A 26,770-nucleotide genomic window follows, 5' to 3' on the forward strand; every position below is an offset into this window, starting at 1 on the left:
GGTCATGAGCGAATCCTATCTTCTGCCTACCTTTGCTCTTTTCCCCACCCAAGTCCCTACTCCATCCCAGCCTATGTTCTTGCTCTACAAATATGTAGTTAAACTGCAGCCACAGGTTGGGTGTCTCCACAGCCAAGAGGATATCAGCCTTCTCATTACCTGCGGGCTGGTCTGCTCTCTCCGCTTGGCCTCCAGACGGGTCCGACTCACCACTTGGACCTCAGCCAATCCGCCAGCACTTCTCACCCCCTGGCTCTGGACCTGAGGGCTGAGCACGGACTGAGTGTGTATTTCAGAGTCTGAATGTAAGTTTCACAGTCTGAATGTAAAATGGTATTTTTGGTAGATCTTATTTGATGTCTTTAAGACCAATCTTTCAGCAACAAACTAACAACTTTAACTTTATTGAGGGGCATGATGCTTCCTTACTAATCTGAGAGGTCTAAAAATACCAAACAGGGAAGTCTCATATGATTTCCTTGAAGCTGTGATAAGTGTAATTAATAAGTATGGCAAGATCCTTCAAGAATTCTAAACCTACCCTTGCTCTCTCCAATTTCCAAAACCATTTGTAATAAAAGGCAAGGACTGAGTTGTGTTTTCTATTTCAGCCACTTCTTATTTATGAGCCCTTACTTTTTAAAAAGGAGACATTAAAAACAGATGACTTAAGACTCACTAGTGTAATAGTGAGCCAGTCCTATGTTTTGCCTCCCTACCTTTGCTTCTTTTGTGTCAGTCCTGGGACCTGAATTCAGGGCTTAGGAGCTGTCCTCTGGTTTTTGTTTTCTCTCAAGGCTACTGCTCTATCAACTGAGCCATAGCTACACATCGGGGTTTTGCTTGGTGACGGGAGATTAGAGTTTCATGGATTTTCACACTTGGGCTGGATTCAAACTTTGGTCATCAGAGCTCAGCCTCCTGAGTAGCTAGAATTACAGGCATCAACCACTGGCACTCAGCCTACCTTTACCCATCTCTAAGTCTCTACTTCTTCAGCTCTTCTTCTACTGGGTAACTATCTTAGTACAGGAAAGAGCCATGCCTGGGCCATATTTTAGCTAGCCACACGCACAGGGCTTGCATCCAAAGGAGGCAATTTTAGGGGCAGGTATGCTCAAACACCCTCTCTAAGAAAATGACTCTGCACTCAGAATAGCCAGAAACTTCAAATGGCAACTCTTCTGATGCTAGGTAATTTCCCAGGAATTTAAGAAGCAATCATTTACTCCTGACTTTCAAAGAGAATCTAGGCATGAAAGGCACAGTTATATCTAAAATTGATCAGCTAGCGACAAGCCTGTGAAGTTGTGTGGGAGTAAGAGAAAGCGGTTGAGACACCTACACATCTGGACTGGACTATCTAAGTTCACTTTTCAGGTTGTAAATTTTCTGGCCCCAGAGACTTCTTAAAAATAACTTTTACCAGCAAAGTGGTTTTTTTTCCATTAGCTAAAGTATGATAACTTTCCTATTATTTTGATATGAAACACTACAGCTACAAGACTTGACAACAACTGACCTCTGAGGAACTGTGCATTTAAGAAAATTCCAAGATTACATAAAATTCTTATTTCAGAAAACAAAGATTTTAAATTATGGTAGATAAAAATATTGTTAACGAGACTTCTCTCATAGCATATTCAAATGAAGTAGATTTTAATAAGCATCAATATTACCACCTCTCTTGACACTGCAGTTGCTACTGAAATGGAATTTTCACCTGAGAATTTTTCATATTTGTTGATCTATATAAGCAGAAAACATACACACACACTTCTGTTCTGTACGAACTTCTCCCAACACTTACTGAAAATCGTATGTAAAGAACCACCTATAATTTTCTACATTCTAGTCTCTAACTCTTTACTTTCTATTTATTCTGAAATAAAGTCTAAGTTATTAAGAGTCCATAGATGTAATTTTAAAATGAGATTGACTATGGTTAAATAAAATGTGCATCCAGGGCATATATTTTATTTTATAAGAAAATAAAACTATGTACAAAAATCACTTCTGTTCATCGAGGCTGATCTTAACTTATTTGCTTCTTCGAATGAAGTACCACCATAAACCCCAAAGCTGTGCTAGAAAGCCCGGTTTGCGTTAGGATTTCATTTTCCAGCTTCATGGGAAAGTTCGATCCTTCCCTGGCTAGAGAATGCACTTAAGATAGCCCACAGTCTGGAGGAATCCTCACAGTTATGGTGGTGTTCCCAGTGGAGAAGCAGATCTTCCTTCCTTCCCAGTGTCTGGGCACAGAGCAGACAGTTAAAGCCTGAATCAGACCAGAGGAGAAGTGTACCGGGGTTGGGGCAGTCGGGGCCCGGGGGCTCACTTGTCCCTGGCCGATCCCCTTCGTTGTCCGGGGGTGTCTCCACACTGTCTTTAGGATAGGGGCAGAGCTGCCTTTTCAGTCTTGGACACGCCTGTGCGGCTTCCTCGGCGGCATGCGGCTTCACCTGCTTTCTTCTCTGGGTGTGCGGTTTCCAGTCCGGAGTGGAGTGTTTAACCAGTGCTTCCTGAGCAACCCGGCTGCCTGGCAAGATCCCCTCTTGCAGCCTGCCTTGAATTTCCTCTCCGTGAACACACAGCAGATGAAACTTGATTTCAGCAAATGACTGAGCAGTGATCTGACAACGGCCACACTTGATCTGCAGTTTGACTTCTTCTGCCTGGTTGAGAAGGATGTCTTCTTCCAAGCTTGACTTGTTTTCCCTGAAAAGGCCACACATACTATATATGAACCCTGATGGAAAAACAGAGTGAGAACTTTTTTCCTCTCAACTCTTCACCTTCAGGGATCTATAAGACACTGACCAGGACAAGTGTAAGGGATGAGTACCCAGACAGAGGCTGGGCAGGACCAGTAAACTCAGGCCACCCCTCATAGTCAGGGCTCCCAGGGTCTTTCTGCTCACTTTGGCATCTCTCCCAGGTATAGTTAGCGCAGGAGAGTCAGGTAATGACAGGGCAGGTACTCAGGACCACCCTCATAAATCCCCGTACTGGCTGTTACCCTCCCTGGCCTTGAGCACTACATGTAGTTTGGACATTTTACTTAAATGTCAAATATGAATAAAAAGCAAGGCACAGGTGATTCATGCCTGTACTCCTAGCTGTTATCCTCGCTGCTCAGAAGCCGAGATCTGAGGATCATGGTTCACAGCCAGTCTGGGCAGAAAAGTCTGTGAATGTCCTACTTCCAACAAACTGCCATAAAGTCAGAAATGAAGCTGTAGCTCAAGTGCTAGCCTTGAGGGGAAAAAGGTAAGGGCCAGCATTCAGGCCCTGAGTTCAAGCCCTAGTACCAACACACACACACACACACACACACACACACACACACACACACACACACACACAGAGTCTAAATTTAGGAAAAGGAGAGCAGAAATACCTATGAAAAAGGGAAAATCTATGGGAAAGGCAAGGAAGAAATAGAATAGAGAGATATCCTACATTTATATTGACTATGATGGTACGAACCAAAGCAGAAGACATTTAGAGTAACTGAAACAATGAAAAACAGGGCGTGTGACTCGAAGGCGTTGGAAAGGCTGCTTTTCTGCAGTACAATGCGAAGCGAGGGGTGAACGTGCCTGCCTTCTCGGTTTTCGGTCCCCGAGCTGCTGCTTAGACAAGAACTTGGGGAAACGGCTTGCGAAAACCCACCTGGACCTTTTTATATATACTAACTTAATTATTTATGTGCCACTTCATTTCCAGAGGCAAAAATATTTTTTTCTTTCTCAACTGTCCCCACCCATACCTCAAAGCAACCCTGATGCCCTAAACAGATTAGAAATTAAATGTTATGACTGATCAGCAACCAGAGAGGAAAGAGGTCATTCTTGACAAACCCTGTCAGGTGAGTAGGGAGGCCACTACCTGAAAAAACTGTTACCTGAGATGATTTTTGCGAAATCTTTCTGAATTTACAATCTCCCCCTTTCCAAAGTTTCCAAGGCTTTCTTCCCCCGCTTCCGGCCGGTGAGCACTCACCTCTCCAGTGGCCCCTCCATTCCTCGCACGCCCGCGTCTCTGTCTCGGGTCTTTGGCGCATCCCCTGACTGCGGGTCACTGGCCGAGGCCTCGGTGCTGATCACGACCCTGTGCACTTCTTTCAGGTGGCCGAAATAGACTCGGATGTGCCCAAACACTTTGGCACAGAACTCGCAGCACACGAGCTTCTTCAGGCGGTTCTCGCTGTGGTGGAGGTTCATGTGTGTGCTCAGGCTGCCCGGGTGGACATAGGCCTTGCGACAGATCCGACAACTGTAGGGCCGCCGATTGGTATGCGTGTTCATGTGATCTCGGAGGTGCTGCTTGAACTGGAAGTGGTGGTTACAGACGTGACATCTGTGCCAGGGCTTCTTAATGCCCGAAAACCCTTTCCGGAGTCCAGAGCTGGATTTAGGCGACGGGCTGTCATTCTGCTTACAGCTGAAGTATTTAGGCGTGAGAGAGCTACTCAACAGAGTGTCCTGTTGTGAGCTGCCCGGTGTTTGGGACGGCAGCACTGCTGGAGAAGCCAGAGAGGTCACAGCGGACATGACAATGACAGGCTTGGGCATAATACTACGATACTTTCTCATAGTCCCAGGCTTTTGGTCTCTAGATTCTGGAGGATCGATTTTTGCTCTTTCTTTTCCTTCTCTACATTTATTAATACGACATCTCCTCCTTTTCCCCTGAAATGCCAAAATTTCATCTGCTACCTTTCGCTTCCTTGCTCTTTTCTTTGTTGCTCCCCCATTCATTTTGGCTTTGTGGTTGAGATCTGGTTTGGTGGCTGGACAAAAGTCATTTTCACAAAGACTCTGCTTCGACTCCTGTGAAGCAGGTATCTTGCTCAGCTTTTTGGTGGTTTTATGGAAGTCTTCCATGGTACAAGATCTCCTGCCACAGACGGTCTCATGGCCAGGCAGAGGAAAATCTGCAGCACAAACACCTGATTCACTTTTGCAAGCCTCTGTTTTTATTCTGGTATAGGGCAAGATTGGTAGTTTCCCTGCAGGAACTGAAGAGACCAACTGAACTGCATTGCTGAAAATGGTAGGGAGTAAATTGGTCATGGATTTTGTGTGATCAACTTGTGCTTCAAGTTGTTCACTGGCAACAGCAGGAGGGTTCCTGGCTGTCTCCTTGATGATAAAGCTTGCTCTCCCAGGAATCTTTGAGAGGCTCTGCATGGCAGAGGGCTCCTCTGACGTAGCCAATGTTGGGGTGGCCGGAGGGCTCCAATCTCCTTGGCTGCAGATCACTGGAGGTTTTGAGTCCCTGTAGGCACCACTCCTGGCCAGCGGAGCTGTGCTCGTGCTGCCTGGGGGTGGGTCTAATGATGGGGCTTGTTTGAGTGTGTTAGGTTGGCATGGAAATTCCAGATGGGCGGGTGGGGAGGGACACATCTGTGGACATGTCTGGGCCGGGGCAGGAAATTTGCCCCAGCCACTCTCAGGAGAACCCAGGCTGGGTTTCTTTCTCAATCCTTTGCTATTTCTTGGGGGCTGATATCGCGGGATAGGCAGTTTCAGGTTTTCAGGCAGGGATATCCTGGGTTTCTGAATCGTCTGGGCCGAGGCAACATTTGGCAAAGCCACGAGAGAGAATGTCCCCTCCTGGCCAGCCACCTGCATGAGCGCGTAGTTCTGGGCAGGCATCCCCAGGGGCTTGGAGGCCAGGGGGGCCCCCAGGCTCCCCTGATCCGGCAGCGGCGGAGCAGCGCATGGGAGTACTTGGGACGTTAGGACTCTGGGCACAATTTTTGGTGCAATAGTCCTAAATTGACTCTTACTCTGCAAATTTTTCCCACTCTGTACTGTTCCAGAAGAGTTGCTTGATTCACCTGAAATGACAACACAACATAAGAGTTAACTGAGAATCCAAAGAATCTGCTTCCCAGGTTCGCCAAAGATCACGATTCTTTTCTACAGCTCCACAGCTCAGATTATATTATGGATCATTTGCCATAAAAGTGTGTTTATTTGTGTCTCTACAACTAAGCACAGAGCTTCCAGAAAGCTGGTCATAGTCATCTTCTCATTCTCCCCTTTATTCTCCTCCTCCGCGTGAGTGTGTGTGTGTGTGTGTGTGTGTGTGTGTGTGTGTGTTATTGGTCCTGGTGCTGAGCTTTTGCTCAAAGTTAGCACTCTGCCACTTGAGCCGCATCTCCACTTTCATTTTTTTGGAGGTTAATTGGAGATAAGTGTCTCATGGACTTTTCTGCCTGGGCTGGCTTGGAACTGTGACCCTTAGATCTCAGTCGACCAAGTAGCTAGGATTACAAGGGTGAGCCGCTGGCACCTGGCTCTTATTCGTGTATTCTGCAAGTCCACTGTCTGTGTTTGCCCAATTCTGACCCACATCACCTCCTTTCTCCATTTCCTGAGCTCCAAAACCTCTCCTCTGGCAGATTTTGTGGGGCATCTCATTTATTTGAAATACATGCCCTGTTTTCTGGAGTATACTTAAGCCTTATGAGGCTGAAGCCCATGCTAAATTTGTTTGAGTATTATCCACTGTATCTCTGGTATAAAACAAATGTTTCTTATATCAAAGGCACTTTTCACTCAATTTCAGGATACGCTGTTTGACCCGTTGGCCGTGCAATTTGTTTTGCGCCATGGATGAATTCCAGACTGAATGCTAGCTTTGTTGCTATTTCCCCACGTGACTTGTGAATTTCTTTTCACACCTTTCAAACTGTTTGTGTGCTTTTGCAATTAAATCACCAGTATTAAAAAAAGCTGATGTGACACCTTAAAAAATGTTGAACCAAAACAGAAAGATGCAAGTGATAAGAATATAGAAATGACATACAGAATATAGGGACCACACAAAAATGAACCTTCTAGGATACTAACAGATAACTTTAACTGATAGGATATTTCATTCACCCTAGATTTATTACCCCGACAAAAGACCAATTATTATAACCTTAAGAGAACAATTAAAGAAACATTTTGGTGCCTAGCTTCTAAGGACTGAGTCATCTATTTTATTCCTTGAGGCCTCTAGGTCATAAGGCCCAGCTATGGAAAAGTTTCTCATTTCTAAGTACCTCATATTAATCAAACCTCACTTCAACTCACATTTTCTCCGCACCTACACTATTCTAGGAAGTGGCTATTGCAAGCTCAGAATCCCTTTTCTGAAACATGTGGGGTCACATGTGTGGAATTTACACTTTCAAATAATACTAAGAGGTATACACCGAGTGTTATGGAACACCCATGCCAGAATTGGCAGGCATGTGTAATTACACTTACTACCCGTTCTGTGGAAAGCACTGAGTTTTCACTGCAGTGAGACAAATGCAGATTTTGTCTTATTTCAGTTCAGGTTTTGCTTCTCACTGAGTTTAATACTCACTTTTTGGGTAAGATTTTCTGTTTTCAGAACTTTGTAGAGTTGTGTATAAAGTACCAAAGAACTATTCATTTCATTTTTATGAGAGAAATAAAGGTCAGTATCTATGAATCTAGCCAAAGAGACAATTACGAATTTAAAACTGCTGGGTGTACAGGTAACATGCCTGTAACCCCAAGAATTGGGAAGTTGAGGCAGGAAGATCAAGAATTGTGGTGAGGGGCTGGGGATATAGCCTAGTGGCAAGAGTGCCTGCCTCGGATACACGAGGCCCGAGGTTCGATTCCCCAGCACCACATATACAGAAAACGACCAGAAGCGGCGCTGTGGCTCAAGTGGCAGAGTGCTAGCCTTGAGCGGGAAGAAGCCAGGGACCGTGCTCAGGCCCTGAGTCCAAGGCCCAGGACTGGCCAAAAAAAAAAAAAAAGAATTGTGGTGAGCCTGGGCAACAAAGCAATAAACAAACAAAATTTAAATCAGCTTTCCTTGAATTCCTATTGTTACGGAATTACTAAGTTTACCAGGAAGGTGAACTGTGTTTTAGCAAAATTGATATGCTTCAAATAAACAAGCAGCATAAAAGGAGTAAGTTGAAAAGTATACTGACCAACTTCCAATCAAAAGTGACTTTCGGGTGGTAAAATAAAGGCTGTTAAGAGACTTGTATCTTGATTAGGATAGGACTAGTGTGATACCTAGAAAATCCAGAGGAGGTTTTACATTATCTATTGTCTTTGTTTCTTTGTTTGTCAACAGAAAGCTCATGGAAGACTGGCTTTCCAATGTTCCCTAAGTGAATTTTTACCTTTTGCTTCTTCCTCCTCTGTAACTTTTTTTTTTTTGTGGGGGTGGGGGGGCATTGGGGCTGGGGAAGGGGCTTGAACTCAGGGCCTGGGTGCTGTCTTTGAGCTTTTGTGCTCAAGGCTAGCGCTTTACCATTCAAGCCACACAACTCTACTTCTGGCTTTTTTGGTGGTTGGAGATAACAGTCTCACAGATTTCCCTGCCTAGGCTGGCTTTGAACCACAATCCTCAGGTCTCAGCACCTGGTTGTAATTTTTTTACAGTTCTATTTTCATAACCTCTCATTTTACAGCTCACCTTATCTTTTCTTTGTTAGGAGAAATAATGATGTTTTAAATAGATCTATTAAATCAGGATGGAATCAGAGTTTTTAGAAGGCTAAAATGATTGCTAGCTTTTGGATACTTAAAGACAGGGCTTACTGAACAATTTCATGAATTACAATATGATGCTCTTTGCATGTACACAGCAGATGGGGGCAGGGAGAAAGTAAGAAGAGAAAACATTGGGTTGTTTATATTCAGTTCTATTCCTAATTGAGCAGAAAATAGCTACAGCAAGAGGAAAGGATAGAAAGACAATTCCACTCAGTCATAAATCCTCTTGAAACATGTGATAATAATATGTCGCAGTACAAACCAGATACCTCCCCTCACTGGCTCTGCATCTTAGAGTACATAGCCTGGAAGGCCTCATGCCACTGACTCATCTCTTCTTGCTTCCCCAGCCAAGGTGGTGGTCTCTTTGCTGGTCCTTCCATGTGCCAGAGGGGCACCGCCTAGGTGACTTTGCCCTGCTATTCCCACAGGCCCTGAGCTTTCTTTCCTCCTTAAACCCCCAGGGTGCTCTGCATTACTTCCCTCCGGGTTTTGCTCAACTTCTCCCCAGTGAGCTCTTCTCTCAGTACTTCACGTTGAACTCCCATTCTGAACATCTGCTATGGTTTGGATGTGGTTTCTCAGGGTCCCCTGTTGGGAGAGGAGGGGTGAAGGGACCCTGGTTAGCTCTCATGGGAGGGTTGTTTATAGAAGCCTTGGCCTGGCCCTGCCCGACCCGTCATTTTTGGAGACTTTCAGCCTCCAAAACTGAGCTAAATAAACCTTTGTTTCTTTATAAGCAGTGTTCCTTGGGTATTTCATTATAGTAATGAAAAGCAGACTAATACAACTGCCTGCTCCCATTTCCTGTTTTAATTCCTCTGGAACACTTGTTCCAACTGACACATTACATCTGCCATCTGCTTTTTCTTACTGGAATGAAGTTCTTGAGGATAGGGAGTTTGTATCTTCAAGGCCCAGAAAAGCATGTGGCTGGGATTAGTAAATAGTTGTTGAATTTTTCAGTGATGATAAAGTGACCAATGAGGGAAATGAAGAATTTACAGATAGAGCTTAGAAGATTTTCTAGCAACGAAAAAATAAAAACATTTTAACTTGACCTTTAACCTTTGAAAATGTAAAAATTAAAGAAGACATCTCTCAAATATGTATTTTTCAATTTAATTACATTCACTGCCAGAATAATGGGAGAGGCTGGCACTGTAATCAGGTCCTTTAAAACTAAGGGAGAGAGGGGATGGCCAGTCCAGTAACTATCAGGAAAGATGGAAAAAGAAAACACTAAAGGATCAGGCTTGGAAACAGAAACTGCCATGGAAACAGGCTCACAGAGAGGGAAGAGCTGGGGGAGGGACAGCCAGACACAGAAATACTGACATTCAAGGGCAATGTCACGATTACCAAGGTCTCTAACGACCGACATTGGGAAAGGACTATTTTTTCTCCTTTATAGCCAAATATAAGAAGGCAATGTGGCAGCTACATTTTCAGAAATGAAACTAAGTATATTTTACAGAGCCACACCGAAAAGGAGTGAAAAGGTTATGACATCTTCAAGTGATCTTTGAAACGCTCTGGGTTATGGTGGGAATCAACACAGTGACACTGAAGACCAAGGATATTCAAAGGAAAAGGAGGCCCACCACAGTGAAGTGCAAAGAAGACTGCCCATTCCCAAGGGGAACCTGACGCCCTGCCCCAGCAGGGAGAACCTGGGCTGCAGCATGAGCGAGCAGCCTGCAAGGACACAGGCCTGGAGGATGGGCAGGGGCCACAGGACAGTCAGTTCTCTTGCAGATCCCTGACGGGGATGCTGGGTCGTAGACAGATGTCTCAGCCGTGTCAGGATCAACAATCACAAGCTGAACTCGACTCAACCTGTGGGTGGAGGGAAGGCCTGGCGTGGGCTTGTCTGGTCTATCTGGAATGACATGTAAAGGCAAGATTCTCCACGGGGAGTCCTGTTTCTCAGCATCATTGAGTATAAGGAAGGATCAGGAAAAAGAGGACAAGACCACAAAAATGGAAGAAATGGCCACAAACCCTCAGAATGACTTAAGTGTCTAATCAAAAGGCTACTGATGAAATAATCATCCAATTATATAATGTAATATAGCAGCAAGAAAAGAATGAATTAGCCTGGTGCTGGTGGCTCATGCCTGTCATCCTAGCTATGCAGGAGGCTAAGATCTAAGGATCACAGTTTGAACCCAGCCTGACAGCAAAGTCTGTGAGACTTTGATCTTCAGTTAACTATAAAAAACCAAAACCAAACAAACAACCCCCCCCCCACCAAAAAAAAAAAAGCCGGAAGGGGAGCTGTAGCTCAAGTGGTAAGGCACTAGCCTGAAGCAAAATAAAAGAGCTCAGGGATAATGCCCAGGCCCTGAGTTCAAGCCCTAGGAGAAAGAGAGAGGAGAGAGAAGAGGAGGGGGGGTAAGAGAGAGAGAGAGAGAGAGAGAGAGAGAGAGAACACACCAGAAAGGTATCTTCCAATATGTTAGCTTCATAGTATGCTAGCACTTGGATCAAAAGCTGTGGAGATACATAAATATATTCCTGTATTGATGCAGTTCTTAAGGAAACAAAAGAAAGCAGTTATGAGTGCAGGCTGCTGTCGGGTGCCAAGGGGTTCACAAGGATCTGTTGAATCAACTTCTAAAAGTCATGACTGACTGTCTAGATACATGTAGTTAAAAGGGCTCGTGTCTTTTATTTTTCCTGACAAGTTAATGGCAAGAATTGCTACTAACCAGGGCAGTAATCTAGTCATCTGACAGGCGGACATAAGTACCTTCTGACGTCAAGCACGGGCAAGTATGGAGCTCATTACCTCCTAAGGACAAGTGGAGTCCTGAGAAGCGTTCTGTCACACAGTTGGCTCTTTTGGATAAAAGAAGGTAATTTTCAATAAAGTTAAGTTATGCTACAATAACCACAGCTTTTAAAAAAAAAGTAATTTGGACAATAGGAGTTCCTTAGAGGAGATGAAAACATCAGTACAATAAAGAAACCTCTCAAATAGCAAGGAAGTATGAGTACGGGAAGTCTTTCTTGGCATTGCAGCTTTAACAGCGGTTTATTCCTTTCCACATTTACAAGGCCTTTCACAGACGGGGTGATCTGAAACCCCTCACCTGCACCTACTAAATTGCTGAACTTACAGAGGGGTGCAGTAAATAATGAGGAGAAATTTCCACTGACATTCATAATTTCTGGAAATCCTAAGAAATTACCCATAACAGAGTTAAAGAGACTCACAGCACTCTTGGGTGCGACACATGGGCTTTTATTAACTGAAAACATAAAAGGCTCACTCAATAAAATTAATTTTGCACAATTATTCAAGGAGAATACTTAATATTAGGATCTTAAATGTGGGCTGTTTTTAATATCATAAGCATATTAAAGTGACTATTTTGAAAAGTGACACTTGCGGTTGGTGAGAAATTGACCTAACTGGAATGAAAGGGAGCTGGGAGGTGCTGATAGTTTCCACGGTCCAGCAGCTACCACAGGCCTTTCCAGTGACTCTTACCCAAATTCTGCAAGAAAGTATTATTGTTCTCCCTTTTCACAGTAACAACGAGGCCTGAGCCAAATAAAAGGTAAGTGAGCAGTCATCACTGGTTTCATCCCACTTTAAAATAATGATGTTCTTCATTGTCTTGTCAAGAGGGAGACATTCACAAGACTGTCCTAATAATCTCAAACTGTAATGTATTTTCTGATTAAAAAAAAATGTTTGACTGGAACTGGGGCTTGAACTCAGGGCCTGGGCATTGTCCCTTAGCTTGTTTTGCTCAAGGCTGGTGCTCTACTACTTGAGCCACAGTTCCCCTGCCAGCAAATGGGTGACTAGCTAGAGATAAAAGTCTCATGTGCTTTCCTGTCCAAGATGGCTTTGAAGCATGATTCTTAGATCCCAGCCTCCTGAATAACTAGGATTACAGGAGTGAGCCCCGGGCATCTAGCCAATTTCTGAATTTTTAGGAGAAAAATAATGGAAATAGAAATGGCTTGTCATTCTAAAAAAAAAAAATACCATTAAACGATCTGTTCTTTTAAGAACTCCAGCAACTTCAACTAATGGAAAATTAAATGAAAGTCACAGCTGAACCTTAGAGTTGAATGTGTCACTTAGTACCTTGAGGACGCTGATGAATCTAGAAAGGCTGGCTGGCAACATTCGCCAGGGATGCGCCTCAGGTGTCTTCCCAGCCTCCAGCACCTCGGGACAGGTTCTCATGGACGCCTGGACACCTGCACCGCCCACCCACACGTAGGCAGCAGGCAGGGAAGAAGGAGGGCTCAGGAGCACTAGGTGCCAATGTCTACCCAGTTTGATCAGACTCTTCGCGACACAACTGGTGTAATTAAAGAGACATGTGCACAGGGCGATTCTCTAGACAGCTGGACACAACTCACTTCCTGATTTCCATTGGCAGAACTAAGGCCTGCTTTGTTGTGTCTGAACAAAGCCGTCCCCGCTCATCTGCTCTTGCTTTGGACAAAGTTCCATTATTCCATATGCTGGGGCCACAGGTCCACTGCTAAGATGTGTGTGTGTGTGTGTGTGTGTGTGTGTGTGTGTGTGTGTGAGAGAGAGAGAGAGAGAGAGAGAGAGAGAGAGAGAGAGAGAGAGAGAGAGAGAGAGAGAGAGAGGCCCTGCTCTTGAAATGGGCCTCTGGGATCCAGGCTCAGAATGAAGTGAAGCCAAATCAAGCAGTGAGGAGCCAGTATTTTAGGGTACTGTTTAGGTTTTAATTTTATTAAACTGAAAACCCCTATTTTCAATTTTATTTGTTGGAATTCTTGTTTAACCTCTCACTTGGTTTTCAAATAATAAATTCTAGTTGGGGTTCAAATTGTTTCCCAAGATGGGTCCCTGGTAAAATAAATAAGGCAAATCCCTAGAGAAGTCTTGAATAAAAGAAATGTCTCATAACACAAGGGACCTCAAGTTAATTTTGTTCAAACTACTATAAACACGTTTAGCCCCTGCCTACCCTCTTCCTTAGCTGCCGTCCAGATCTGCCACAGGCCGAGGCAGGAAGAATTTATTGAGTACTGGCTGTGTAGAAGAGGCTGTTAAAACGTGCTGGCAACAGGAACAGCGTCCTTTTGTTTGAGGAGAACACAGGATGCCAAATATCATTTCTAGTCCTCAGATGTACAGCGTAGGACCTGCTGGACTCCTATCTTGGGCCCAAATTTCAGGAAATTTGAAGCAATACAAAGTAAGCAAGCCCATTTCCAATTGGAAATCTTGAATCTGGAGTCTTGTTTTGTCCATTCTTCTTGGCACCTGGTTTGCTCTGCTGAACTCTGCTCTTAGCTGACTCTCTCCCCTGCCTTAATCACATCGGAAGCAGGAGGCGCCTTCCACTTCCCATAGGCCTTTGAGAGCCGTCTTGCCCAACAGTGAGATCGCTGCTCCATTAGCAAGAAAGGGAATTCTCATGTTCGGAGCAGCTGAGTTTCTTAGTCAATACCAGTTCTTAAACAATAGGTACCATTTTACGTGTCAGGTATTGTTCAAAATACCTTGTGTGCATCATTTCATCCCAAATAAGCAGAATGAGGCATTACTGTTAAATCCACTTTACAGATACAGAGTTCTAGGCTGGGAGGCAAAGGTGCTGGAACCCAGATCTTTCCCCTAGACTCCACAGAGCTCCCTCCTCCCCTCTCTCAGTTCATGTGGATTCCGCCAGGGCCGCCTTCTCAGCCCCAAGGAGGGATTAGGGTTCCTTAGTTGTGGTTTCAGTGCCTGCCTCTGTCCTGTACTTGTAACTTTTGCAAGTCATTCTCTGTGCCTGCATGCTGTCACCAACACAATGGGCAACAGGATCTGGCTACAAAGGTCACCTCAGGATTTGACGAGAAAAAGATCCATGAAGGCGCCAGGTACATGCTCAGTGGACATGATGAGGTTTGACATTAATTTTCAATGGACAAAATAAAAAGGGCACAGAACTTGACTGCTCATGGCATGGATCAGAATCTTTACACCTATGCTTCTGAGAGAGGGAGAAGAAATGGCTGTCACTTGGTATTACGGATCCCAATCTTTGGCAGAGCTCAGCCATGCTCACCATCTGACCCAACCTGTGAGGACCTCTAGCTGCAGTTGTCTTCCAGGCCTGGGTGTTCATCACATTAGCCCTGCAGTGTGAACAGGAGTTAATATGCTGTGTTTCGTGGGGCGGGGGGGGGGGGGGCTCTTAACATTTGCTTACATGCGAGAGGCCAATCTTAGCTCCTCAACTTGCAGGGAAGAAAACAGTAAGGCTGGTAGGTAGGGGGTGTGGGGGGAGGGAGACAGAGACAGAGAGGGAGAGGGAGAGATGGAAAAGAGGGGGGGGGGGAGGCCAAGGATCAGAGGCCCTGTGAGGGAGGGCATGTGGGGTGGGGCTTGAGGCACTGATCTCATCTCTGGAAGCCTGTGGGAACAATGGCCTATGGTTTCTCAACTCAGAACTGGAAACACCTGGGCTGCTACAGTGGGTGGAGGCAGGGCAACTAAAGTTGTTGTGGTGGTGTGTATATGTGTGTGTCTGTCCCTACTAAGGCTTGAACTGGGACTTGAGTACTCTCCCTGAGCTTTTTTGCCCAAGGCTAGCACTCTATCACTTGAGCTACAGCTTCACTTCCAGCTTTGATACTTAGTTGGAGAGAAGAGTCTCATGGATTTTCTGGAGTAGCTATGGTTACGGGTGTGAGCCACCAGTGCCTGGCACAACCGGAGTTTTGAAGGTACTTACTTGTAGATTTAGCATTTCACTGGATAAATGATTATATTTACAGAAGTGAAGTTAGCTTAAGTATAGAAAAAAAAAGTTGGGCAACAAAAAGAGAGTTATAGTCCACCAGAGTGAATAAATGAGATATGTAAACGCATTATGAACCAAGCGGAAACAAGCATCTTTTGTTGGAGAATTTAAAAGCCAATTACCTTAAGTATTAGTGGTAGTAAAAGAAAAAAATCATAATGTGGCTTGTTAAATTAAGTAACTAATTATTCTTGGGGGGACATATAATTAGCATCCCAAATGAAAAGTAAATTTAGAAAGCTTTATGTTTAGTTATATATTTTAATAATTCTCAATTTCAATGAATTTTCCATTACCTTAATTAAGCTCTTTTTAGTAGTTTTTATTTCTAGGAAAATTTGCTTTTGATTTCCAGTGCTTCATGGAAAACAGTTGAAAAACCGTACAAAACATTTTTAAGTTGTTTATCTTTTTGACAAAGTAGTAGCACACACAAAATTTTGTTTATTATTATACAACAGTCAAGTCAGTATCTTTCCCCAAACCTAAGATGACAAACAGCATAAAAATTTTACAAAATGCTAGTGACTTTCCTAGGGCACTAAGTAAGATGAACTTCTAAAATGTTCTTACTCCATTCTCTTGATATTCTTTTTGTCATTCTATTACTAGGATTGTTAATATTAATTTGAGCTCCCACTGAAATTTAGAACTTAATAATTACTTTATCATGACAAAGGCATTTGACGTTTTAATCCCAATGACAAATACCTGTGCACGTTGCCTTCCCAGGAGAGTCCGACATTTGCTGAGTCAGCTGTTTCTCCCCAGGACTACTGGAAACATCTCCTGCAAAAGAGCTTTAGTGAGTTGTAAAAGAGCTTTCAGGAAGCATCTACTTGTCTCATGAAACCAGAAACCTTCCAGCCAATGAAAATAGGGCCCTTCGTTTTTAATCTTATATTTCAATTGCAGTTGCAATAGCTCAGTATCTGGGATGACTAACAAGATAGACAGATGGTGAAGGACATCTTTTCCTCAGTGAGACAGACAGATAAGGTTTCAGCATTACAATACACATTCAGTTAGAACAATTCAACTGAGACTCACGCAGGTTGAAAGTTTCTTGCTCTTGGGTAAACACACTTAGATTATGGAACTAAAAGTTGTTTAATAAAATCACAAAATATCCACCAAGTCTACATAGTATTGTTAAAAGCAATGGACAAGACCCACAAAATTACTTTTATGCTATCATTCCGATGTGTGTGTGTGTGTGTGTGTGTGTGTGTGTGTGTGTGTGTATCAGTAGAGTCTGGCATGTCTGAATCATTCCCTAGTATGGAAAAAAGGTCATTCCATTGGTACAGATGATTTATCCTCACAATAATTTTTACCACTTTTACACGTGAGCTTTTCTATACCTCAGCTTTTATGCCAACATTTCATACAATCTTAAGTAAAAACACACAAAGTTGGACAACAATGAACCTGCAGCAGTGACCTGTTCCCATCCGGTTTCAAGTCAAACATAAATATGGTTTTTCTCACTGAATACCATTCCCAACACTATGAATGGTGAGTTCTGCCAGACCGTTTGTTCTTTAACATGGAGAGACGACTGCAACCCTAATACTTTATAACAAAGAAAGGAACTGCCATACCAGCACTGACTGGTACCCCCCCCCACCTGACGTGCAATGGTACTTTCCTTTGGGGTAGCTGACCAGGCTCACAGATGCAGATTCTAACGTACAGTGAATGTACATCAGATCGTGAACTGAGCTCCAATCAGGATAACCTGATCAAGGCTTAAAAGCTCTGTTGACCAATTTGAAGTTCTTTTTCCTTTGAATTCTGCTTGCTTCTCCTCCATCAATATTCTTCATTCTCCTTATTCTCCTTTAATGACAACTACAAAACCAAGTTGAAAGGAGATGTCTCATCTGACTGTGGGAATATGTCGAGTTCACTCTCCATTTCCCCAGGAGGGTTGGAGCGATTGCTCGGCGCTCAGTCCTCTCCGGCTGTTTGGCTATGTGACTATAGCTGTCTGTGCGGATGCTTAGGTAGATGTGCTGCTGCAGAACTGGTTTTATGGCTGCTCGTGGTAAGTCGACTCCCTGCGGTCTTCTCCTTACAGCACTTTCCCCAATTGGCCCCTCATAGTGTTCTCCACTCTCGCTACCTGCTGACTAGCACTGAAGACATCCACTCACTGTGAGTGAGAGACCCTATCTCGAACATTCTTCTTCAATCCCATTGCGCCATCCACTTACTTGTGTCTACAGAGGTCGTTCAGCTAGGGCTTTCCCAGGTTCCTTCCATTGTTCTAGAGCATTCCACTGCCTCCTCAACACCCACCACCATTGTCTCCTGTGCCAGCAGCTTTCATCAGTGTCTTGTGGGGAGGAGGATGAGAGGGGAAGGGACTCATTTACTGTCCCTGTTTTCTACTTCTAAACCTGCCTCCTGTTTGTCATTCTTATTATAAAGGTGATGTACAGGGGGGTTACAGTTACATAGTCAGATAAATGAGCACATTGCTTTTCCCTCCTGTTTTTTGGGTGGGGAAAGGAAGGTGAGGCACTAGCTATTGCTCTAAATATAAGATCAACTGCTTGAAGTTCTAAAACAGAATAAAAACATATATATCTTGGAATAAATATATAGATTCCTTTTTTTTGTTTGGTACTCGGGACTTGAATTCATGGCCTCATGCTTTTACTTGGCTTTTATTGCCAAGTGGCTGGTGTTCTATGCGCCCACATGTGGCTTTTTGCTAGTTAATTGGAGATAAGAGTCTCACAGACTGTCTGGGCTGGCGTGGAGCCAGGATCCTCAGACCTTAGCCTCCTGAGAGGATTGGGTTCTTAACCCTTTGCACCCTGTTCTCTTCTCCAGTCCCTGCACCGCTCCCAGCTTTCATGGAGCTCTTCCTGGCTCTCCTGTCGAAGAGCAGCTGCTCACTCCTATGGCAGCACTTACTGCTTTCTTCTTCTGTCCCTTGAGGCACTGGCCTGAAACAATGGTATTCTATAATCTGTCTCTTCCCACAAGGATGGAAGCTCTAGTAAGCCGGGCCTGGCTTTAATCACTGCCTAGGACCTCAGTCCTTAGACCAGTATCTGACACACAGTATCATGTTTATTTAGTAAATGTAAACACAAAAATATAAATACCACCACCACAATACTGGGCTAAGTTTTTGATACTACTGTACCAGTCTATGGATGTGGAGACTGAATGTGTGTTGCAGGGTCATGAAACTGGACAGAGCAGGATTTGAACCCTGATCTAAGTGCCAAGGCTGTTTGTTCTTCCATTTCAAATAAAGTGTTTTGCAGCATTTTGGTGGTTGACTGGAAATAGTAGTTTCATAGACGTTGCTGTCCAGGCAGCCTTTGAACCATCCTCGTATCTCAGTCTCCTGAGTAGCTAGGATTACAGGCATGAGCCACTAGCCCCTAAAGTAGACTTTTTTTTTTAAATGAGCAAACACAAAAGGAAAAAATAATATGACTTAAAAAATAATAGAAAGGGAGGGGAGATTTTGTAATCTCTAAGTTCCTGCTTTAAAAATTGAAGTCACTGAAGAACACTAGGACTGGAAGAAAAAAAATCTAAGAATGCTCAAAGAATTTTGGGATTCCACTCACACATGGCAAGTCTTAACTTTTTCTGTGTGTGTGTGTGTGTGTGTCTGTGCGTGCACACGCGTGCGTGCATGCATGGGCCTGTGTAGGGTGGTAGTGGTTCTCTGAGACAAAAAGACAAATTGCATATAAGATGGTGATCAGAGGTCAGAAACAAACCTGGGCACGACAGTAATCCTTTATCTTTATTGGCCTTGACTTCTCTCTCCAGAAGAGGATTAGTGTAGATAAGGGTTTTCTGAAGTAAGGTCTGCAGAATTTGGGGAGCACTCTATTTTTATACCAACACCGAATCGCCATTTGACTTTGCCACTGTGTTAACATGTAAGCTGTTGCATGCCAGGGTAAAAGAGATACTGAGTAAGATTGCTCACCACCCCAGCTGGGATTGATAATTGTGGAAGTGACTACCACAGTGTCAGTATCCAAGCAGTCAAGACTCGTCACTGTCACACGCTCAAGCAGAACTACCACAAAGCGGCACATTTTGTCATGTTAAATGTTGGTCCTGGAGAACATGTCTTTTCACTATTCTGGGATGAAATGTTTCACCCAGCCACTTGAGCCACGCCTGTATGTGTGAGTCCCTCGAGGAAAGGCAGTTCTTTAATTGTGAGGCTTAGCTAGCTGCTTTCTTCCTTTCTGAAATAGTAGCTGGATTTTTAAAGAATATCTGAAAGATGTGTGTTGAAATATATTGGGAGAACCTAGTCAGAATTCGGTATCTGGCAGACACTTTCACAAGTGACTGAGTGGAAGCTTACAAGAAATAAACTTCAGGCCGTATTTGTTGTCAATGGTACGAATCAACTTTCTAGAGGCAACCGGGATATTGTAAAACTTGAACTCACTACCAGGAACTTGAAGCTTCTGAATACAGATGTCCTTTGATCTACAATGAGGTCATGTCTTGAGAAACCCATTTTAAGTTGAAAATGTCATAGTAGAAAATGAATTTAATCCATCTAACCTACCAAACACCGTAATGTAGCAGCAGCACCCAAGTGGTCACTCACTTGTGGTTTCATGGCTGACTGGGAACTGTGCATTGGTCCCTGAGAACAACGAGAGGAGTTTCATGACAACGGCTTCGGAAACAAAAATCAAAATCCAAAATCCAAATATATTTCCACTGAATGTGTACCTGCTTTCACACCATGCAAAACCAAAAACTGCAATAGGAACAGTCTGAAATTAGGTTGCTCTTAATGGGTTTTCAGGTGACAGTGGAGGGTACATGATTAAAAAAATTTTGGAGAATAAAAAAGAAGATCTGCATAAGTCAGTTAACTGATATTTTCTACATGACCAGTGCACATTACTTAAAATGAATAATTAAGTGTAAGACAGAGTACCTGTAACAGAATATAAAACATACATTGACATGGTTTCAAGTTTTCCATTACAACTAAATTTAAGAGTTACCATCTGGTAAGTTTTGATGTACCAATCAGCAGAAGTCCTGATTTATCTGAAAGCTCTATAAAATAGTTCCTACTTTTCTAGAGATAACAAAGCTGGATTTTCTTCAAATACTTCATCATAAGTAACATCACAACAAATTGAAAGAAGGATCAGATATGAAACTCAAAACTCTCTTCAATGGAAACTTTAAAATATTCACAAAAAAAGTAAGTTAATGTCTGTCTTTTCATTAATCTTATGTTAGGGAAATTAGTTGATTTCATTAAACTAGATTATTTATGTTACAATGTAATGAGATTATTTTAAAATGAATTCATAAATATGTATTTTCCTGATTCTAATAATTAAGATGGGAAATAAAAGTATATCTACATAAATAAAAATGGTCTTTAGGGCGTTCAATCAATTTTAAGAGTGTGACAGGGTCCTGAAGTTAAGAAATTTAGAACTACTTAATTAGATGGGGTCTTCAGAGATCTTATAAGAGTGTGCGAGAATGTGTGTGTGTGTGTGTGTGTGTGTGTGTGTGTGTGCGCGCGCATACAGAAAATCAAATCTGGAAATGTTTTGCTTTCAGTTAAGTTTTTTTTTCTTTCTGGACCTGAGGCTTGAACCTGAGGTCTGAATGCTATCCTTGAGCTTACACTTTACCACTTGGGCCACAGCTCCACTTCTGGCTTTTTTTTTTGAGCTAAGACTCTCAAAGACTTTGAACTATGATTCTTATAACACAGCCTTCTAAGTAGGTAGGGTTGCAGGTATGAGCCACCAGCACCTAGCTTTGTTCAATTTTTATTACCATAATCTTCGTTTCTTTGTGATTAAAGGTGATATGATCAATACAGATTATATAGATCGATAGAACACCAACACGTCCAATTTACCCAAATGAAAGTTTAATTATTAAAATACTACCAGTAGCTGGGTACCAGTGAGCTCTGCCTGTAATCCTAGCTACACAGGAGGCTGAGATCTAAGGATTGAGGTTCAAATCCAGCCCAGGCAATCTCCAATTAACCAGGTTAATCTCCGATTAACCAACAAAAAGTCAAAGCTCTCCACTGAGAGCTCAAGTGGTAGAGCACTAGTCTTGAGCATAAAACATCAGGGACAGCACCCAGACCTTGAGTTCAAGTTTCAGGACTGGTAAAGTATTAAAAAGATAAAAATTTAAAAAACTATATGTTCAGCTAACAATGTTGGGATACAGATTAATAAAATGCTTGACAAAAATGGAAAAATTCAGAAACTTTGTTATTGTTATTCATAGACTATCTCATACATTATGTTCACATTGACTACATTTATATTTTTCCCATGAAACAGTATCATTAGATGTAATATATAATCTTTTGCAAACAAGCCAAATGCTATTTTTAAATTTTTTTAAAAATATTGAAATTGGTTTAAAATCATTAATCAAAAACATGGTATATTTTTAGAATTTTGATGCTAATTAATTGAAGACAAGACCATACATTATCTCTATCTAGAGTCTTAGCAGATTTTTGAATTGCTACTATTACTATTACACTCTGAAGACAAAAATGCCCACCCCCTGTTCTTGGTTTGCATAATAACCTAACTAACCCCTGGCAAATGACCCCTGGCTCAGCTCATCACACCAACCATCTGCATAAATAAAGATGTAAGCATCTGCTGAACAGCAAATGGTCTCAGGGGCAGATGTTGCTGTCCTCGTGTTCATGTCACTGGGGCTGGACACATTATTTGAACAGATGTACACAATCTGAAAGTGTTGTGTCCCATAGTGAAATGTCTCCAACTGCTTCCTATCAAAGTACATAAATGCTATTTGCACCTGCATTTATGTTAATGATAAAAAGGCAGCAGGGGTTCTGATAAAGTGAGATGTGAGGCTATGAAATATATTTCCATGGTTAATTGGAATTTCTGAGAGACTGTACTGCCAAGCAGACACACTGACACCAATACCTGTCGAAGCAAATGGTCTCATTACCAGCCTGCTTTTTAAGCAGGGGAAATATGGTAATTTCAAGTAACAAAATTAATCTGAACTTTCTGATAAGAATATTATTCTAATCTCCAAATAAAGCAGCTTCAATAGCTGGTGTACGTGGTGATTTTTTGACCACCCAGGTCATTTTCCATTTGGTTCTTTTTTAAGGATAGGTCACTAGGTATGTGTGTGGTTTCCATTTATTCCTCTGTCAACAGCAGACCACTAATAATGTGCAGTTATTTTTTGTACAAGTTATTGCATCGGAAAGTTCCAATTTCTAGCATTAAGGAGTTAACCAAAACCAGCTTGAAAATGTCAATTTGTACATGGTCTGCAGCATGAAATGGTACAAAAAGTTCAAGAACAGCATTTACACCACTTGTTAAGATCAAAATGTTTCCATATGAATCTTATATATTTAGAAACATAATATTTTGGTAATACATAAAGAATGATTTCCCCCCCTAGTAACAAGGTCAGAAATCAATGCTAACCACTAAGTGCAAGGCATCAAATTACAGTGTGGCTCCTTGCTACTGTGCATTTACATGTGAGGGCCAGAGAGCCAAGGAACTTTCAATGGTAGTTTTCTTTAATAAGCTGGGAGGTTGTGGCTACTTTCAAATACTTTATTTGCTCCTTTATTCACCTGAAACATAGAGCTGTGTGCAGAGCCATGATCTCTTCATCAAATGCTATCCAGAAGAACTTTAATTCTTCAAATTCATTCTGAGATTTCAATTGTTTTCAAAGACTATTTGCAAGGTCCATTTATCGTGATTAGTCAAAGATTGGACCTTTCCTACTTGATTCCGTCTACTTGGGGGCCCCATCTAGTGCTCAAGCGTTTCCCCAGCCACGCCCGGGCGTGGACAGAGCGAGGAGCATGCTGAGTCACTGAAGCGCACTCTTCCCAGCCGGCGGCAGGCCAGGCTCTGCTTCTGTGTGTTAGCTACCACGCAGTAACTAAGGGTCTTTTTCATGGTCTATTTAGTGCCATCTTGCCTTTGTTTTGTTTTTGCTTTTTGCCTTTTCGCCAGAGTGGCCATCAAACCCGTGCTATGTAGTTTCATGTTCCTAAGTACAAGAAGGCTGGAATATACCTTAAGAACAAAATAGGTGAGTTAGCTGAGATTTACTCAGGCAGGAGTTAGTGCTGTGCCTGTGAATTCAGGGTTAATGAGTTAAGGATATGTATGGAATTCAGTGTCTTTAAGTAGAAACACACATAAAACAGACTGTATGTCAAAGATGTTGGGATCACCAAGAAGCAAGGAGTATTTGGTTCAAGTACTGGTTAATTCAGTGATGTCATGGCTTTATAGAATGTAAATACTACAAATAATAAAAACTGACTATGCTAATCTCACTTAACTGTTACAAGGGCAATAATTATTATCCCCATTGGGCAGATGTAGCAACCGATTTGGCCAAGACCACAAACACTAAGAAGAACAAAATGACCACAGCTCTGCTGCCCAGCTTAATTTTTCCAGGAGGAGGGGGAGGGGAAGGGAAGGAGAAAGGGGAGGGAGGGGGAAGGGAAAAGGAGGGGGAAGGGAGGAGGAAGGGGAGGGAGGAAGAGGGGGAGGACGAAGAGGAATAGAAAATCTAGAAAAGAAGGTTTAAGAAAACAGTTTTCATACCATGTTTAAAGAAGTAAAATTGTGGTTAGATAACAAGATAATAAGATATTTTGGGTTAGATCCTCATAAAAGTAAACGCATGCTTGGCTAGGCAGCCAGTGTGATTAACTGGGACAGCTGGAAGAGAGCAGAGCTTACTTTGGTTTTCCTTTTCCCCTCTTTGCTTTTGCTCATTACTCCAAAAAGACAATAAATATTTATTAAAACAACATTTGCTTACATTGACCTTAGAACTTTAGCTTAGATCAAGATGTTTTCACAGAATCTTATATGACTTATAAAAAAAAACCCCGAGACCTTATTACATAATGGTGTGTTTTACATCTTGCTAAAGATAGAAAATGTATCAAGAACTTTATAAAACAGCTCAAAATAACACTGTTTTCCCCCTCAGATTTACCAAAGATGTAAATATTAACTATCCACTTTACAAGTTTCCCTGAGTTCTAAAATGCTATATTCAGTACTACTAAGTTGCTTATATAAAACATGAACATATTTTGGGGGCTGTGCTACAATTGTTCATTTTAAGTGTTTTATGGAATCAGAACTTCCAAGTTTTTAATACAAATACAAATGTACAAGATAGACGTGCATGGATACGGCTTAGCCGTCAGATAAGGTACACATTTTGAAGTTAGTGTCAGTTGTGCAGCAGCGCGTCCTCACACAACTGCGGTGGTTCTGAAGGACAGGAAGAGCCTCTGCGTCTGCCTCAGAGTCGGCTTGCTCCTTACCAATGCCCACCTCTTAAATTCATTATGAACACTGAATAGAACACACACTCACGCAGCATTAAAACTGTATGCCAGTGATAACTGAGGAAGACTTAGACAGGAAGACTGTTCTACCCACAGCCAACTTGCCCAGCCAAGTGTAAAATGAATTGTGGAACTGAAAAAATGACTTAAGAATCCTGAGAGTGACTCCTATAGACACAACTGGATTCAATGCAGCCTCCTGACTAAGGAACAGCAGGAAGACTTGTTTTAACCAACTACATAAGGACTTACAATTCATCCTGCCAGATCCAACACACAAATCTCAATCCTCAGTGGATAGAACCACAGTGAATTTCTTCCGAGCAAATAAAAACACACTGTCCCTGTCAGAAAGCCATTTGGTGAGGCTGCTCAACAACGCGAGGATTTTTCTTTTAAAGTCTCTCCTGGAAAGAGATCCCCCTGAATTTTACATCACTAGTAGTTTTATTCTACAACAAATCTAAAGGAAAAGAGCTATAGTTGGCCTATGTTGTTTCCATGCCTATTTTTGAAAATGCAGTTTACCACTATAATTTGTCTTTTCCAACAATTTCTCTATCAGTTGAAACTATCAAAGAAAAGAAGAGAATTATGGGAAAATGGTATATCTTATCTCCAAATCCCGAAATCAGAAGATAGAAAATGAAACAAAATTACTTTATTATTTTGACACGGAGTCGTGTATGTAGCCCAGGTAGTCTTTAAGCTACAGTCGTCCTGTTACTCCATCTTTGAGTTTATAGGTGTGCATACCATGCCTGACTTCCTTTTCTTTCCCCCTTTCCCACCCTCCCTCCCTTCCTTCTTTATTTTTAATGACAGAGTCTTCCTCTGTAGCTCAGGCTGGCTTTGAAAGTTTGATTCTCCTGCCTTATCCTCCTGAGTTGCTGGGTTTACAGATATGTGCCACTGTGCTTGTCACAATTCTAGAAATAGTATTTTCACACAGAAAGGAAAATGGTAATACTAATTTACAGTAGAAAAATAAAAGCAAAAATTTATCAGTACAGTGGCACTACCAATGTTAAGTATCTTTAAGTGAAGTTAGGAAAAATTTTCTCTCTATATATGTAGCTACTTCTAGATTGAAACCCACATCTCTAGCCCCTACATTCTACCTGGTCGACAATGACATTCATATTAATATATTAAGCAAGCATTGTCTCTTGTGTTGTGTTTTCTGACCAGCATCAAAGTGGCTGGCTTAAGGAACTTTCCTTTCATCTAGCTTTCCAAAGCATGTTGTACTTCTAAGACAGAATGCATCAAGCTTTAATCTAATTAATTACATACATGCCTATTGTGCCAAGAGGATTTATGCTGCCTGAAAGATTGGGCACTGTCTGACTCATTTTTGCATCTACCACTTCATCTGATGCAGTCCTGGCATGAATAACCTTGATCGTCAATAAAGACGGTAGGCTGGGGAAGTGAACTTTCCTGGCTAAATTTCATAATGAAATGAGTATGTGATAATATGTCAGAGATTGCAAAAGCCCCACATTTATTAACAGCCATGTATGTTTGTTAAAGAAATCACTTGGCATTTCATCGAAAAATGACATGTGCCCAGCAAACTTCTCATGTCACATAAACGATTATAGTGACAGAAAAATAAACGGAATCATAAAAAAAGACACTTTTCTTTGCTAAAAATACTATGTTCCAGGACGCATGAAGAACATTTGGATGAACGAATAAAATGAAAACAATGGCATTTTATAGGTCACTTGTATTACTACTTTTCTTTACTAGAGTAATTTCTGGTCTTGATTTAAAATGACTTTTATTCATTTTAATATATTTTTTATTATCTTTAAGGAATTGCTAACTCAGCAAACCAGTTTATGAATACAATGCTTTTTTTGGGGGGTCAGTTGTTGGGCTTGAACTTGGGGCCTGGGCACCATCCCTGACCACAGTTCCACTTCTGGTATTTGAGTGGGTGGTTGGACATAAGAATCTCACAGGGACTATCCTGCCCGGGCTGGCTTCAAATCACAATC

The 26,770-nt window shown here is 42.2% G+C and overlaps 1 protein-coding gene across 11 annotated transcripts in view; it reads right to left on the reverse strand.

Annotated features, from left to right (window-relative positions):
* Positions 1–908: 908 nt before the first annotated feature.
* Znf438 (zinc finger protein 438) overlaps positions 909–26,770 on the reverse strand; it is a 132,521-nt gene continuing 106,659 nt past the window's right edge. For 10 of the 11 annotated variants that reach the window (XM_048367922.1, XM_048367925.1, XM_048367926.1 and 7 more), the window contains 3 exons: positions 16,061–16,138; positions 4,006–5,848; positions 909–2,718 (listed from right to left, as the gene is read on the reverse strand). In XM_048367922.1, coding sequence (XP_048223879.1) covers positions 2,115–2,718; positions 4,006–5,848; positions 16,061–16,138 — 2,525 coding nt within the window. In that variant the 3' untranslated portion in view covers positions 909–2,114. The remainder of the gene's footprint in view (positions 2,719–4,005; positions 5,849–16,060; positions 16,139–26,770) is intronic. The other variant, XM_048367929.1, reaches the window with a different exon arrangement.

Source organism: Perognathus longimembris, chromosome 18 (assembly GCF_023159225.1).
Source record: "Perognathus longimembris pacificus isolate PPM17 chromosome 18, ASM2315922v1, whole genome shotgun sequence".
Classification (NCBI taxonomy): domain Eukaryota; kingdom Metazoa; phylum Chordata; class Mammalia; order Rodentia; family Heteromyidae; genus Perognathus; species Perognathus longimembris.